Source organism: Bacillus rossius, chromosome 13 (genome assembly GCF_032445375.1).
Source record: "Bacillus rossius redtenbacheri isolate Brsri chromosome 13, Brsri_v3, whole genome shotgun sequence".
Taxonomy (NCBI): domain Eukaryota; kingdom Metazoa; phylum Arthropoda; class Insecta; order Phasmatodea; family Bacillidae; genus Bacillus; species Bacillus rossius.
In genome coordinates, this window is record NC_086340.1 from 33,667,181 (window position 1) to 33,684,711 (window position 17,531).

Sequence of the window (17,531 nt, forward strand, 5' to 3'; positions counted from 1 at the left end):
ATTGTTTTTTTTTGTTTAGCTTTAAATGTATTTTCTAACTAAATATATCACCACTAATAGATGAAGATACGTATGTTGTTATTTACTAAACTAAGTTCCTCTGGACCTACGTAATTATAATTGATGAGGTGTATTCTGTTGTGAGGCTTGTTTATCCTGACACGTTTCCAGTCAAGCATTTTACTTACATAAACAAATAATAATTATAATATCAATATTAATTTCATTATAATTTGGTAGCAGTAACAAGTCAAATCAAAATCAAAATCAACTAAATAATAATATAAACATCCAGTTGTCACAGTAGCCAAGACTCATCTAAAGAAAACCTTGAAAAAAATCATCACAACCCGGTTTATCGAACTTCTTCCAGTCAAGACTCGTTTCAAGAAAAACTTGATGAAAATGGACTTAATTAGGTTATTTTTGAAGAAAGGCTGCCATTAGCTCGATCCACACGTGCTGTAAAAGGAAGATGGTTACAAAAATTGTCCAACATTATATATGAAGAAAGATCCTAAGATTATAAATGTTCTAAAAGAGTGTAATCGATTGTGTGCGTCACTATGTGTGCCAGTGAAAGTCCCGAGAAAATTGAGCAACGTTTAGAAGACCTACGACGGCGAGCATCACAACGTATTGCCACTGAAAGAAATGAACAAGAGCACCGGTAAGATGAACAAAAACGTCGAGACCCAAGATGGCGCAGAGCTTTAAAAATGAATTATTTATCAACATAAAAATGGGTCCTTAGGGCGGATGTGCCATAACACACCTTAGAACCATTTAAAGTTTTGTGTATCAATTGTGGTGCATTGCATTTTCCCTATGTGGAACTTGTTTCTAACCGTATAAATAGAAATTATTTTGGTGACTCTTGTTTGCATGAACGTATTTTAATGGAGCCACCAAAATTTTCGAATGATTCAATAGGTATGTTTTTGAATCGTCACCCACATTATTATTATCACCCAGAGAAATAACGATAGATATTTGCCAAACTTCCCGGAGAGTACAACATCTATTATAGTAATGACTCGATGAAATACCAACCTGAATGAGCACTCGAATTTACCACAGAATTCCGTAATAATATCAAAATCTCAGACTTGCCACCAAACGAATTTAAATTGAAAAATAAATGCATTAATAATCCTGATGCGTAATTTTGATGTTTCAGAAGGTCTGTGCACATGTGTAAGACTCATTGTGACAAGTATCTATGTGTAGTAACAAAGGCAAAAATCATTACTGGTGAACAATCCGACAAAGAAGTACATATGCCTAGAATCATTATTAACTTAACAAAAGGTCAACTGGGGATGTACCATACAGCGACTACAGTTTCCAGTAATATCTGCATTTACCATGACAGTACATAAATCTAAAGGACAAACTTTTAAATTTGTTAGAGAGGACTTGAGATCATCCGTTTTTATGCATGCCATGTTGTATGTGGCATTTTCCCGAGTAAAGCAACCTAGTACTTTAAAAGTACTCCTCCCACTTGAAAATCCTCGAAATATCAGCAACATAGTTTGGAAGGATGTATTGTTTAAGTTCAAAAACTTATAATTAATTATAACAGCGTGAAGTGAAAATAAAAACCATAATATTAGTGTGTAATAGTATTTCCAGAAACAGGATTCAGAATGTAGTTTGTGATTGTCGGACTGCCATCTTGGATTTGTGACGTCATGGCGGCCATTTTTGACTCAAATAATATGCTTTGAGACAAACTGCATTGAACTTGGTGGCTAAGACAAGTAATTTTATTCAGATACTCAGTCAAATAATATACCACGAGACATCTGTGAAGCACTAACATGCAAGACGAACTTCCTTCTCCTTGGTGTCTAGCGAAGCCATCCTTCTATTTCGATCGTTAGTGAGCATCCCGCATCCCGCATAAAAGAAATAAATAATATTTACCTATAAGCAACATGTGGTGTCATCTGTTGACAATAATCGACACTACTTTAAACAGGTTATTTTGCGTGAGATAAATTAACTCCACCAATGAATGGTGCTATTGTAGTCAGTTAGAGTCATGTAGTTTCGTAGCCACGCGGTCTTTTAATCATGCAGTCTTGTAACCATGTGATATGGAAGCTTCGTAGTCCTATAGCCTCGCGATCACGTAACCTTGAAGACTCGCAATCGCGCAGTCTCGTAACCTCATGGCTCGTAGTCTCGTAGTCATGATGCATTGGAGCCTCGTAGACTTGAAGCTACGTAAGCAAGTAGCCTTGTAATCTTATAACATAATGTTGTTGGAGCAGTTGGAGCTTTATACATTCGAAGGTAGTTCGTGGAGTCTTGTAGACACGTAGAATTGAAGCTTAGTATCGAAGTGGTCTTGTAGCCAAGTCGTCTTGAAGTCATTTGGAGCCGAGTAGACTTGTATCCTTGTAGCTTCATAGACATGTAGTTTCGAAGCCACGCGGTCTTTTAGCCATGCAGTCTCACAGCCATGTATAACTCGTAACCAGCTTGCTCCTTTTAGACTCGTAGCCTCGTGGCCTCATAGTCTCTTAGACTCGTAGCATTCTAGCCAAATATCATTGGCGCTGTTGAAACAAAAGGCTGTTGGAGCAATTGGAGCCTTTTGGAGCCTTTGATGTCTGTAGCTGTATCAAAACAACATCACTGTAGATACTGTAGCAAGAAAGAATGCTAAACGGCATGAATGATTGTGTTAAAAACCCACTACGCAAAATGTTAAGCTGTAATCGGTGTATCAGGTTGTTAACACGAATTGAGAGCTTAAAAAGACATGGTAGAACATGTAAAGCCAAGCCTACTTACGGCAAAGAGGACATTGATGAAGAGTGATCTGCATTACGACAATAATTTTCCTTGTCCTGAGCGTGATGGTATTAGCTCACCCGATCGTGACGAAGAACATAAATTGAAGGATGCTGATGGCTTCGTGAAGACTGAAACTAATGGAAGTAACAACACCGTGAAAAGTGAGAATACATTCCATCCAATATTCAGTAGATCCACCATACTTTGCTTTGTAAAAATGATGGACCCCTAAAAAGGAAGCATGAAGATGATGAAGACACTTCGACATCAACGATAACGAATTCTTAAGGTAATCTGGGTGAAGACGATGCCTTCTACGGTGATTGCTACAGTGACTCTGAAGCTGGTGGCGTGATCGAAGACTGTGCTGAAGCAGCTAAAGCAGGCAAGATCGAAGACTGTGATAGTGGCTTGAAACCAAAACGATGGAAACGTCATAATAAAATTAATTATCCTGATCAAGCTTGTGATAATCACTGGCTAGATGACGAAAGTGACCTTGTGGTTGACGATAAAACGGAAGACACCAGATATAATAATATTTATTATAAACATGCAAGAAAGATGGTGGCAGAAGAGATTGATTACACATCATGGAAAGATCCAAAAACATTAGTTGACCGGCTAAGACTGATAGTGGCATCTGTTGGTAGAGGAAACTACTCGCATATCGAGGAAGTATCGTCCATACTTAAAGAACTGCGGAAATCTGGCTACATACAATAATCCTTTGTTTAACTGTCATGTGTGTACTAATGAAAATAAATGAATTATTTCTATTTTAAAAAGTATGATATATTTCTTGTATTCTGATTTCCAACTAAGCATGTGTTTCCGCTACTGTAGGTGTGATAATTCCGTTTCCTGTGTGTTCATTCCGTTTTTCTGTGTGTACATTCCATTTTCCTGTGTGTAAATTCCGTTTTCCTGTTTGTACATTCCGTTTGCCTGTGTGTACATTCCGTTTTACTGTGTGTACATTCCTTTTTCCTGTGTGGAAATTCCGTTTTCCTGTGTGTAAATTCCGTTTTTCTGTGTGTAAATTCCGTTTTCCTGTGTGTAAATTCCGTTTTCCTGTGTGTTAATTCCGTTTTCCTGTGTGTACTGAGTTCATGGACTACATGTATAACATTGTTCATGACCCGGTCTTGCGGTCCGAAGATGCTTGGTGTATATGTATGGATGGTTTTGTACGTGAACATTTTAAAGGTTAATCTAAGTATCAAAAAACTAGACTTTCATGTAATGCATAGCGGCACTGTATTTAATTCGATGGTCAGGTATATCGGCTTGAGTTGATTTTCGTAGAGTGAATGATTAATAAATTCCACGAAAGGTAATGGAAAACAAATAAGTATGTTTAATATTTAGTTACAGCTGTCACAGGTAAAGAATCGAACCAAGCACAGGAATCCATCGATTCAATATGTAAATTAATAATTGATTTTTTCGGTGACTTTTCAAATTTTTCCCAAATTTTTAGATACATAATTACATGATTTCAAGATGGCGACCAAAATTTAAGATGGCGGGCACCTCAGTAATAATAAATGATTACTATACTGTAGCGGGTTAGAATAAAACTATCATGATGGTAAGACGAGTACACACAAGATGGTGTCCTCGAGCAGACGAAAACAAGATGGTGGCAATGACCACTAGCAGGTGGTAGCTCTTGGTAGGATGTACTGAACACAAAATGTCGGATCCATGATGGTCGTCAAGGTAAAAGTCAAATTTCTAGGTCAAGGTCAAAATTCAAGGTCAGGGTCAAAGTTCAAGGTCAAGGTTAAATTTTATGGTCAAGGTCAAAGTTCAAGGTCAAAGTTCAAGGTCAAGGTCAAAGTTCAAAGTCTAGATCAAAGTTCAAGGTCAATGTCAAAGTTCAATGACAACAGTCGAGGTTAAAGGTATGGTGAACAGAAAATTACACTAACATGTCGCCAGCACACTCTAGCAGACGAAAACATGATGACGGTCTCCAGCGGACGAAGACAAGATGTCGGACATGACGACATACCAGTTGACGTTATATATACCTTGGTATTGGTGGTAGGTCGGTCTGTAGGAGGCTTCTGTGGAGGAAGGATCTGATGATTTTTTTTTTGTTCTTAGCGGATTCGAACCAAGGATGGAAATCGATCTAATCAAACAGAATTCTAATAAGATAATTTTTTGATGACTTTTGGAATTTTTTTCATTAAAATCGGATAAAATAAATAAAGATTTTCAAGATGGCGTCCAAATTTCAAGATGGTGGACATGACGTCATACTACCTGATGATATATATGCATGGTAAAAAGTAGTGGGGTCTGTCTGCCTGCAGCCACAGTGAGGGAAGGATTGGTCACCATTTTTATGTTTTTTTGCCCTCACCGGGTTCGAACCGAGGACTCCGAGCTCCATGCCGTAAATGTATTTTTTTTTTGTTTTTTTATTAAAATTTTATTAATTGATTTTTTTATAAATTTTAAAAATGTTTTCAATAAAATCGGATAATAAATAAGTTAAAGGTGGTGGGCGTAACGGAAATTGCAACTGTGACGTCATAATCCATGATGACGTCAGAGGTTTATCGGAGGCTGTAGACATGGATGCATAAGCCTCTATATGGACATTTTCAGCCTCTGGTATTTTTATGGACTAAAACCGGAAATTTTTCCTCAAAACGGGAATTTTTGAGACATTTTGAGTCATTTTTGAGGAATTTTGAGGAATTATGAGTTAAAAAATGGCCGCCGTGGTGTCACAAATCCAAGATGGCGGACCGACAATCACAATGCACATCCTGAATCCTGTTTCAGGAAATACTATTACACACTACTCATAATATAGCTGATTATTTAAAATAGTGTTGACCTATGAGCATAAGTGGTTTTATTTTGTTTAACCGAATCCAGTTATTATGAAGGTAGGTATAAAGTATAGTGAGGATTGCCAAATATTCATATATATAGGAGTATAATGTATATTGTCTATATAGATGTATATAGACTATCTAATCTTATATCCAGTGACTGGAATAGAGTAGACTGGGTAGAGTTATAGGTAAACTCTAATACGTAAACTCTAGCTATTCCGATAACATCATAAAAGATTAAACATTAAAATGCTCGTATAAATACAAATAAACATAACAAATATTTTTTTATAAAAAATATTAATACCTATATGCCTTGCATCTCGAAAAGTGCTCCAACAATTTGGATGAAAATTTATATTTTGCTAACTCTTTGCTTTTCAAGTTTATCTTAATAGATGTCTTCCCTGAAAGACAACGATTTTACAAAATAAATAAATAAGTGGCCCAGCGAAGCTCGGTCGCCCAGGTACAGTAATACTAATTAAAGATGATAAATAACATAAATTGTAAGTATCAACATCCAAAGATATAACTAAATCTCTAATCGTTAATCTAAAGGTTAACAAGTTACTATAGTCCCTCATTGGGCTTTCACTAAAACACTTTTTAGTTAACAGAAACATAAAACATTCTTTATGCGCGCACAGAACGAATTATCGTGTACAATATGCCCGCATCCTATGCATGTAAAGAAACCAAGATAGGCCTTCAATGAAAAAAGTTAAACGTTTCAATTTTGATACTCTATTACAATTCTTTTATGAAATTTAAATTTGGCCACCTCAAGCAATTTTTTTTAAATTTTAATGTGACCAGTGGAATGAAAGAGATTAACTTCTACCGGTTTATTTTAAAAACTTCAGCAAATAACAGTAGCTTTCCAAGGGCTTAAAGAATGCAAACAACACAGCATAAACATTTACTCACCTGGTTATCAACTGCCTGTTTGACGTAATGCTTAAGACTTCTGCTTTTAAACACGGATTGACACACTGTTCTCATGTTTCAAATCAACAAAACTATAAAAGTTTATTTTAAAATGCAATGACACTTATTTGCGTACATCGTAAATACACATATAACATGTAAGTCTACTGCAGAACTGCAAACGAACATCATACATGTACTCAAAATAAATAATCCTTTTCAACTCTCCCTCAGCTCGCATACACATGACAACTGTTGAACTGCAGCGTAATTCCTCGTTAAATGTTCCAGCCGTTGAGCTATACATATTACCTATCATTAACACTTTACCCCACAATGAAATGTAACAGTATTTCCCCTTTTTATTGCAACTCTCCTGTCATTGTTAGAAAACTATGTTATTTTGTGATGTTATATTTCTGGACTAAATTTCCTACTAGCTGTGCTGTGCTGACTTGACATCAATTTATTTTAGCTCGTTTTCTATCTGTCTATGTATTCATTTTTGTTATCCATTCTTGATGATTTTCTGCGACAATGAGAGTAAACCAGAAACGAAATAGACCTACCTATTGTAAGAATCATTCAAAGAACCATGTGTGATTACATCATCTGGCCAAGGAATTTGTTCCATACAGCTCTCTATGCAAAACTTTGTTAAAATTTTGGAGAGTTGCAGTCAACCATCAGTGTTTTTCAACTTCAAAGCTGTTGCATTTATTACCCAAAGAATCATGCTTGTTTGATAGATGCCAAAAATAAGACACAATAATGAAGTTAAAGTTATTTTCTCTATAAAGTTGATTTGACAGTGCTTAGCGACAATAAATCAGTTGGAAATTAGACATTGATAAAAAGTAGAAGCAGCACTTATTAACATTACTCAAAATTTAAAAATACTTTAAAATTAAGTGAAATATTGCCCCGAAATTGAAAAATGTTTTCATATTTCATGAGGCTTAATGATCCATTAGTAAAATCTGGTTAGAATGGCTAAATTAGGAAAACTTAAACTGATTATAAGGTCCATATTGTCTCATTTGTCTTGCATGATGATACTGAGTCGTATTAAAGCCATGGTAAGTTTTAGGATGTTTCTTTCGCTCATGAATGAACACTATGACACAGATGGAAGTCCCGAACAGCAGCAAGTAGAACGCGCCCTCCAGATGTGACATCGTCAAGGGCACGTGCTCTGGGCCATGGCTGATCGCCCTCAGCTCGACCGCCGTCTCATGGGTGACATCGTCCAGCAGCTTTCTGGTGATTCCGGACTCCTTCAGTCGCCACATAAGCGTGTCGAGCTTATCGACGAAGGCGAAATTGTCGCGGAAGGTATACACCACCATAAAAGTAACTATGTACACTTTGCAATGGTGAAGGAGAGGATGACCATCTTGATGGTACTCAGGTCTGTTCAAATAGTACTTGAGTTCTGTTTCCATCAACAAGATGCTTTGATTTCTTTTGCTCACAGTCACACCTAGTCCTTCTTCTTTGCTCTTCAGCATCACTAAATTGTCAAAAAAGAATTTGGTTAAACGGTCTGAATGGTCTATCAAACTAAACTCCTGCTTACTGTTTTGTAAAGAAATGACATATCCTACTTTCAAACCACTATTCACCAGATCGCTCAAGGAATTTGCATCTGGATAGTACTGAGGACTGGTAAGAAAGCTAGTCAATGCACCACTGTAAGAATTTGTAAAAACTGTGTTGTATGAGAGTGTGGAGAGGAGGAACAATCTTGCTGATAACACTGAGAATTTGTGCACAGAAACACCTGAGGTAATAACATGAAGTATTCCAAGCTCATCAACCTTTTTAACTTCTTTATCACATGAATAGTGGGTAAAAAACCTCCACACAAATGCAAGCAAAAAGCAAGCAACAAAATAGCTTAGCCAGGTTTCAAGACTAAAGGGCAACAAAAAACTCATCCATTTAGGTAGTTTCTTAGCTTTTGGGACAATAAAGCTGGCTGGTTCCATGTTAAATGGATAAGTGTATTTTTTCTTAGTAAAAGCAGATAAACGAATAGTGTTCCCGAAAATGTCGGATTTCTTTAAACCTTTTTTTCCAGAAGTTAGTGGTAGGTTAACAGATGTCTTCTTAAAGTCGTTAATAAAGATGGAAGCATTAATATGATCTAATAAAGATTTCCATATAATTTTATCGAAGCCAGTGTAAGCGACTTGACTGCCAGGACATGTAATTTTAAAGCTAAATGGTGGCTCGTGATTCAATGCGACGCTGACAGGATATCCATGAACATCTAGAAGTTTGTCAGCAAATGGATCTTCTTCGCGTGACACCAGTACTATCTTCCCATCACCATCGTTCTCAAATGGGTTGAAAGTAAAGGCTCTTATACTATAATTGCGAGAGACTTTGTTAAAATGTTTGGAAATAAAATATCTTTTCGTGCAGCTGCATATGACAGCATAGTGCAGTATCTCATACTGAACCCAGAATGTTTTCAGCAAGTCATTTAATTGTCCTGGGCCATACTCTATGACATCTGTTATGACAAATAGGAAATACGATGCTTTATTCCATAGTGAATTTTCTGACAATTCAGATAGGAATAATAAAAAACTTTCTTTGTGCGCCCAGTCAGAAAACATCACAAAACCTGTTCTGCCTTTTTCTCTGCTGGCATTAAAGAATGTGTATTGTCTGTTCGTGGCTGACAGTGTAAATACTGAGGGATTATTCTGAGCAAATATGTACCTAGTGGTGGCAGAAAAATAAAGATTATTTCCACCTATGATCATTAACCAGTTTATCTGTGGTTTGATGAAGTTCTCAATAATGTCTGAAGTAATTCCATAGATATTTTTTTCAATCATTTCTGGAAATAATTTATGATATTTAAGTATCATTCTTCCAGAAGCAGTTACCAGTATTAATATAATTAACTGCATGTATCTTTTCATTGTAATCCAAAGAATATCTGTAAAGAAAAAAAAAATTCTGTCAACATCGTACCACACTCCTAAAATTTTATTTTCTACATGTAAAATTAATTATTTATCAGTTCACACTGCGATTTTTGACATCAACGTAAATGCTTCAAAGATGTATGGCTTGTATATTTTCTGTTAAAAAAAAACATAGTTTTAACCTGCCCCTAAACTATAGATAGTTAGGTCTAGATTTTAATAATGTCAGTTGTAACGAACTGCGACAGCAGATTACACAATAAAATACATGAAACCAAAAACCAATTTGATTGTGATATCTTCTTGGAGTCTATGTTAGTCATTAAAACCACTTACTGCCACTTCTCTTTAATGTTACCAAGTTAAACTTCGTAATACGTTTCCGATACCTCATTGTGACTAACTGAACCGAAATTGTAGGTTTTCTTATAAAATATATCTGTGTAAAATGTGGATAATCGTACACAATTCATTATTACATTAGTTTAAATATACGTTGCATTTACTAATCACAGTCTCTTAAAACAAATGCACATTTTGGAAACTTAGGCATATAACATTTATTGGGTCAGTGGCAAGACACTAGACTCGCATCCAAGATGACTTCAAATCCATGTCCGTCTTTTTCGATTTCGGGTTTTCCACAGTTTCTCGAGATCACTCCAAGCAAGTTCTTTGATGGTTTCTTACTGTTGGACATAGCCCAGTTTTTCCCCTGGTTCTTTGAACTGTGCTGTTGAGTGTATTCGTCTTTAACGACCTCGTTGTCGACGAAATGTTAAAGGAAATAAGGAACAAAAAAATTAAAAACCCAGTGTTGATGGTGATATTATAGAAAGTGATATGGATCAAACATTATCTTATAAAGATAAAACAAAATTGAAAAGGGAAACAAAAAAAATTTGATATTTTATGCTCCTCTAGAATATACGAGATGTCGTAAATTACTAACCTTTGAACGGGAACTAGTGTTGTGTTACGTTTCCGAACGAGCCTCACGAGTTACTGTGTTGGTGCCGAGCATGTTAGATCACGTAGTCGAGTGTGCCAGGTTCACACGTGCTGTTCCCGATAATCGCCTGAGAGGCAACCCTCAGGCGAAGTGCTGATGCTATCCCTCGCCGCGCCTGCAGCTATCGCACCACACATCTTGTTGCGTAACAGATTTTATTTTCCTCCTCTCTTGGCTTCCCTCACCCCTTTTTTACGACCCCTTCCCAATAAACACAACCACAATAATACAGTTTTTAGGCCGGTATTCCAAGAAACAAAATAAAGGTTCAGGTAATTAATTAGCTACACCTGTATTCTATCCATATTCCTAGTGCACGATATTATTAAAGTTAGGGTTTCTTAGTGAATAAAACTGAGAAAATATACTTTAATATGTTTTATGTTAAAGTAACAAACGATTGCACAGCAAGAATACACAACAGTCATAGACATCTATACAAAAAATATGTAACACAATGGGCAACGACAACGTGGATATTCAACCAAGATCAAAATTTTCTTTTTCTTTTTTAACACTCCCACTAAAATTTTACATCATGAGAGCAAAAAAAATATTTTACATTCAAACATTACACTATTACAGCTTATCCATTATTTGTTCTCTTAGAAAGACAAAAGGTTGAGTGGGCAATGGCTTTGTTAATATATCAGCAAGCTGATTCTTACTTGGGACATAGGATATATTTATTACACCATTCTCCACTTTCTCTCGGATAAAGTTGTATTTGACATCTATATGTTTGGTTCGTTTGTGAAAAACTGGGTTATTAATTAACTTAATGGCACTCTGATTGTCAACATATAGCTTAATACAATCATATTTTTCATCCAAGTCCAACAACAATTGCTTTAACCATAGTATTTCCTTTGCAGACTCACAGGCTGCAACAAATTCTGCTTCGGTGGTAGAGAGAGCAATGGTCTTTTGCTTTTGGCTTAACCATGTTACTGGCCCGCCATTCATTAAGAATATATATCCAGTAGTAGACTTTCTAGTATCAACATCGCCTGCAAAATCAGCATCGGAGTACCCGATAAGATCATTGCTTTCTCCATATCTAATACAAACATTTTTTGTATTAACCAAATATCTAATCACACGCTTCACTATTAATATGTTGTAGACTAGGATTATTAATATACCGACTCAACATGTTAACCGCATATGAAATATCAGGTCTGGACACTGAGCATAGAAACAACAGTGAACCAATAGCTTCCCTATAAGGGAATTTCACAGCAGTTTCCTCAAGATTTTTACATATAACAACATTCGGATCAGCAGGAGTTGATGCATGATTGCATTCACTCATATCAAAAGTTTTAACAATTTGATCGATGTACTCTCGCTGATGTAAACAAATACAGTTATCAGACTTAATACTTCTATGCCTACAAAATGTGACAAATTCAATTCCTTAATTTTAAATGCCTGTTTCAAGAAAATAATTATATCTTTAATTACCTTTTTACTTGATGATATTATGAGAGCATCGTCAACATATATTATCATTATAACCTTGATACTTTCAACATTTCTAACATATACACAGTAATCAGCTTGTGACTGAACAAAACCATATGATTTTAAGAATTCAGTAAACTTCTTGTTCCAACACCTTGCTGCCTGTTTTAACCCATAGAGTGACCTATTCAATTTTAATACATTACTTTTGTCAACAAGCACACCATCAGGAATTTCTAAATAAATTTCTTCTTCAAGATCCCCGTTCAAAAAAGCAGTTTTGACATCAAATTGTTGGATTTCTAAGTTATACTTAGCTGCAATACTTAAAATAATTCTAATTGAATCATACCTTGTGGTAGGGGAAAATATTTGCTGGTAATCAATACCAGGGATTTGATTGAACCCTCGTGCACATAATCGAGCTTTGTAATGGTTTACTTTTCCATCGTCACCCCTCTTAATGGAAAATACCCACTTGGCTGTGAGTGTTCTCTGTCCAGCTCGCTTCACTGGGGTCCAAGTCTGATTTTCATCATGAGCACTTAGTTCTTCTTTAACGGCTTGCAACCATTCATTCTTCTGTGAACTCTTCATTGCATCATCAAATGATGATGGTAATACAAATTCCATTAAATTGGCTTCTAAATTCAAATTTCTCCTGGGTCTCAGATTCATTGGTTCACATGGAGAATCATTGAGGGTATGTGATGGTTCATAATTAGGATCATCATTCTTACAACTGAGCATACTTTCCTCATTCTCATTCAGTGAGATTTCATTTAAAGAATTATCACTCAAAGCAGGGTCGTTTTTGAGTATGACTTCAGAGTTATCCTGTTTGACATTTTCATCACTTTCTTCTATGAATATTTTTGCTATATTCTGTCTTTGTTCAGGATATTTATTCTCATCAAAAACAACATTTCTTGATACTTTAATTCGTTTTGTTTTCATGTTGAACATTCTGTAATTGGTATTATCATATCCAACCAATATAATCTTTTCACTTTTTTTTTCTAATTTGGTCCGCAACTTATCAGGAATATGTACATATCCTTCACTACCAAATACTCTTACATGCCCCAAAACTGGTTTGACTCCATTCCACAACTCTGATGGCGTTTTGTCTGATGTTTGGCTAGATGAGGTTCTATTAAGCAAATAAACTGCACAATTTATGGCTTCTGCCCATAAATCCAAAGATACATCACGTGCATACAGCATGGATCGAGCGCTTTCTACTATTGTTCTGATATCTATTTCTGCACGCCCATTTTGTTCTGGGGTATATGGAGCAGTACATTCATGAACAATTCCTTCTTTATCTAAGTAGTCTTTAAATGCAGTATTAATATATTCACTTCCATTATCTGTATGCAAGGCTTTTACACTGTGCAGGTATTTGTTTTTCACGATTGCATTATATTTCTTGAAATATTCAAGAGTATCGCTCTTATTTCTCATGAAGTACACATGTCTGTAGCTGGTTGCCGCATCCTTGAATAATAAAAAATACCTCATACCTTGAACCGATGTATGACTCATTGGACCACATACGTCACTATATACTAGGTCACCAGGTTGTAGTTCTGCCCGACTTGATTTCTGGAATGGAAACCGAGATTGTTTCCCATAAGCACATGCTTCACACACTAAGTCAGTTTCATTACTTTTTTCAATATTTAAACCTTCAACTATATTGTTCACGCTCATTTGTTTTATTTCTTTAAAGTTTAAATGTCCTAATCTTTCGTGCCATTTTTTAATATCACTTTTATTTTTCTGCACTAAGTTGCATGTGTCAGGAACAACTGTTTCAATGTCCAGTTCATATAAATTGTTCAACTTCATTTTTGCACACATCACAACTTCATCACCATTATAAATTAGAGCATTACTGTCCTTCTTTACAATGGCATAACCTTTTCTTGTTACCATGCCTTCAGAAACTAAATTTCTTCTTAAGTTAGGCACATGTAGTACTTCATGTAACATGCTTAGCTCCCACTGTCCATTGACACATCTTTTTATTAAAATTTTTCCAATTCCACATACTTCTATGGACTCTTTGTTCCCCAATGTCAATGATTTCTGAGTACAAGCTGTATATTCTTCAAAAAATTCTTTTCTATATGTCATATGGGCCGAAGCACCACTATCCAAGATCCAGGTGTCTTCTTCTGAACCACTGCCTATATTTGACTCATCAACTACATTAAAAGCTAGCATGGTATTCTTACCTTCAGCTGGTTTCTTATGTATTTTCTTTGGTGCACGACATTCTCTGGCAAAGTGCCCCCTTCTTCCGCAGTTGTAACATTCAAAACGATGCTTATCAGGTTTCTCTTTGCTAATTCTACTTGTACTAGGTTCATTTTTGGTTGATTCTTTCTTCAGTTTAGTATTAGCAACCAAAAAAGCCATTTCTTGTTCTTCTTCACAAGTAATATTAGCTTCCTCATCAAGTAGTCTTGCCGTTAAGTTATTCAAGTTTTGTTTTTCAGAATCCAGCGACATCCATGCTTGCCTAAGTGATCTATATTTAGGAGGCAGAGTTCCCAATATTTTCGTGATTATAGCATTGTCGCTGATGCTTTCACCACTTTCCTTGAGCTGCTTTGCGAGATTTTCAACCTTTGCAATATGTTGTGCAACACTGTCACTTGGTGACATTTTATACTGGTAAAACCGTTCATGAATTAACATTTTGTTCAATTCACTTTTTTGTTCATATATGGATTCTAATTTCGACATAATTTCCAAGGCGGTTTCACAGTTTTCTATTAGGGTTATTTGATTTAAATCCATCGACGACGTGATAATGTACATAGCCATGCCATCCTTTTTTAGCCATGCATCCGCATTTGCTTCTGTTCTTTGTATCGAAATATCGATTCCTTTTGCTTTCAGGGCACATTTTATCTGGAATTTCCATTGCCTGAAGTTTCTTCCGTCAAATTTATCCACACTCAAAGTTCGTTCCATTTTAAGGTTATATGAGCGTGATTTATTCGAAAATCCAAAATATGACTTCTTCTTTGCTGTTTTCTTAATTCTTCAGTTTTCAGAGTTTCCTGGGCCCATAACCTATTAAAGTTAGGGTTTCTTAGTGAATAAAACTGAGAAAATATACTTTAATATGTTTTATGTTAAAGTAACAAACGATTGCACAGCAAGAATACACAACAGTCATAGACATCTATACAAAAAATATGTAACACAATGGGCAACGACAACGTGGATATTCAACCAAGATCAAAATTTTCTTTTTCTTTTTTAACAGATATGACACGACCAGTCCCTTATTTTTAAGTAATGGATTTCGGTGTCCTGTCCGTGACCTATTTGTTGCCCAAACTACTACGAATGCGCAGGACGCACTTTTTCGTTAGTTTCGGTCAGATGGCGGACCCACGTCTGACGCCATCAAATCGAGTATATTTTGGTGATCATCGTGGGACGTACAAACATCTTGGTGTGACAAATGGAACTTTATTATGATATCATTTTGTACACTTTAATGGTCGTTTCAAAAAAGTTATATCAACAAAAATATTACTTGAAAAAATTATATAAATTTTATATTTTTGTGTGGTGGTGCTTCTATAACTAGTATTGTTGCTGTAACAATTTTATCTATGGTTGCGAAAAGTCCACTAGAATGCGTTGAAACTAGTTTCTAGTCTCGCGCAGGGCACCATTTATTAAAACCGTTGCCGATATGTTTCCTTACTGGGATTCGGTTTGGACACGTTCTGTAATATGGCCCGTGAGTTAGGTTACGGTTGTATCCCAACAAGGTAGTGGTTATTCGCTACCTTACCCGAGCCTCTTGGAATACCGCCCTTAACTTCTCTGTGGGTTTGTCTTGTATCCTAGTACATTAGGCGCTCTTCTATACTGGCACGTTCGGCATCATGTTCTTACCCAGATAACGATTTCCCAGACGAACGAATATCAATAATGTAGATTTAACAGGAATACCAAAGAATCATTAATACGAAATCCACAAATTTAATTTGAAAACAAAGGCCAAATAACTCATTCCCCCTCACACTGTTGAAATATTTATCTTTATTTTTAGTAGTTTCTTAAGAAAATATTGTACAAGTTCATTGTGAAACATTGATATATTTCATAGCAGCAGCAGCATAACTGAGTCTTTTATATTTTTTTACTAGCCCCGTAAATGTCTTATATACCTCCAAACAAATCCCTTAAAGAGATTTGTCTTCGTACATGCACTTTCATTGTATGAGTTATTAATCTTTCCTCCACTGCATAAATCTTACCAGATATTTTATTTTCTTAATAGCACAAGCACATTTTTCCTTCAAATAATACCCTCAGAAAGACTTAGATCATGTAAAAATACTAGAATCTAAAGTAAAGATCTTAATACAAAAGAACATAACTGTTGATAGAAAAAGGCCCTCGGATATATAGTTTGATTTTGTATGTTCGGGGTAAATCCATGTCCACTCTACCCCATCGTTCACCTGGTTTATTACGCCTTATCAACGCTACGTATGTTAATAATGTTTTTTATCTGTTGGTTGGCATTGTCTTGTCACTGTACCACTTGGGCTTTAATCAACACGGACTGATTATAGTGCTAGGTGGGATCGAACCGGTCTTCTAGTCAATAACTTTACAAACATACTGCATGAAGACGTCACAGAAATAACCTAACATTGATAAACTATAACTTTGAAATGATCTTGCATTGAAACAACGTAATACGAAAATCAGAAGAAAAAGTAAACAACACGAGAGCAACACAATGGACGCGATGCTATTAGAATACTTTTCTAACCAATCGTGTTTAGCAATTCTGTGACATCAGTGAAATGTGTATTCGAATTTTTTTGTTTGTTTTCGAAAGAAGATTTGACTTGTTAGTTGGCAATAATATTAAGTTCGTGTGTTATTCAAGGTTGCGCTTACTATAATTATCTGTGAAATATTTGAAATGTACTCACATGGTAATATTTTCCCAATCAGTGTATTTCTCTAAGACATGGCCATTAAAAAATTGGCTGTAGTATGCAATGTCTAGAAACATTTATTCACAGCGTCACTCAGTAAAAACCACACTTCCACATTAATTCGATGTTCTGCTCTTGTATCGCACCTTTCACATCTTGCCCACCGTGTTATTGTGAGTCAGAATAATAGAACCATTATTTGGCCTTAAATGTTGTTTTTTTTATTTTCCAAAGATATACTTGAAACAAAATAGGTAGTTACGAATTTGAATGCGAAAAGAGTACCAATTACCTAACTGACGTGTGTTTCCATAGTTTCAGATACGATCATCCGGTCGAGTACATAATCCGATCACCAAATCCATAGTTGATTCCCCGACACGCGATATTTCCCTAGGTAGCCGTGAACCTTGAGATAGCATCGCGGGCTCCACCAACACGTCATCCCGCTTTTCGGGGTCGAAGTGGCGACCTCTCGCACGAGAGGCGCGGCACTTGTTCACAAACAACCGTC

At 35.9% G+C, this 17,531-nt stretch overlaps 1 protein-coding gene across 1 annotated transcript; it reads right to left on the minus strand.

Moving 5' to 3' along the window:
• Nucleotides 1–7,374: 7,374 nt before the first annotated feature.
• LOC134538437 (uncharacterized) lies at nt 7,375–17,192 on the minus strand. Its single transcript, XM_063379764.1, has 2 exons — nt 17,012–17,192; nt 7,375–9,558 (listed from the first exon to the last, which is right to left on the minus strand). The coding sequence occupies exon 2, from the start codon at nt 9,539–9,541 to the stop codon at nt 7,601–7,603; it is 1,941 nt and encodes a 646-aa protein (XP_063235834.1). The 5' UTR covers nt 9,542–9,558; nt 17,012–17,192; the 3' UTR covers nt 7,375–7,600.
• Nucleotides 17,193–17,531: the final 339 nt, after the last annotated feature.

Excerpts from the sequence above, each read along its gene's own strand:
- LOC134538437 (XM_063379764.1), bottom strand. The coding sequence starts at position 9,541 with ATGAAAAGATACATGCAGTTAATTATATTAATACTGGTAACTGCTTCT.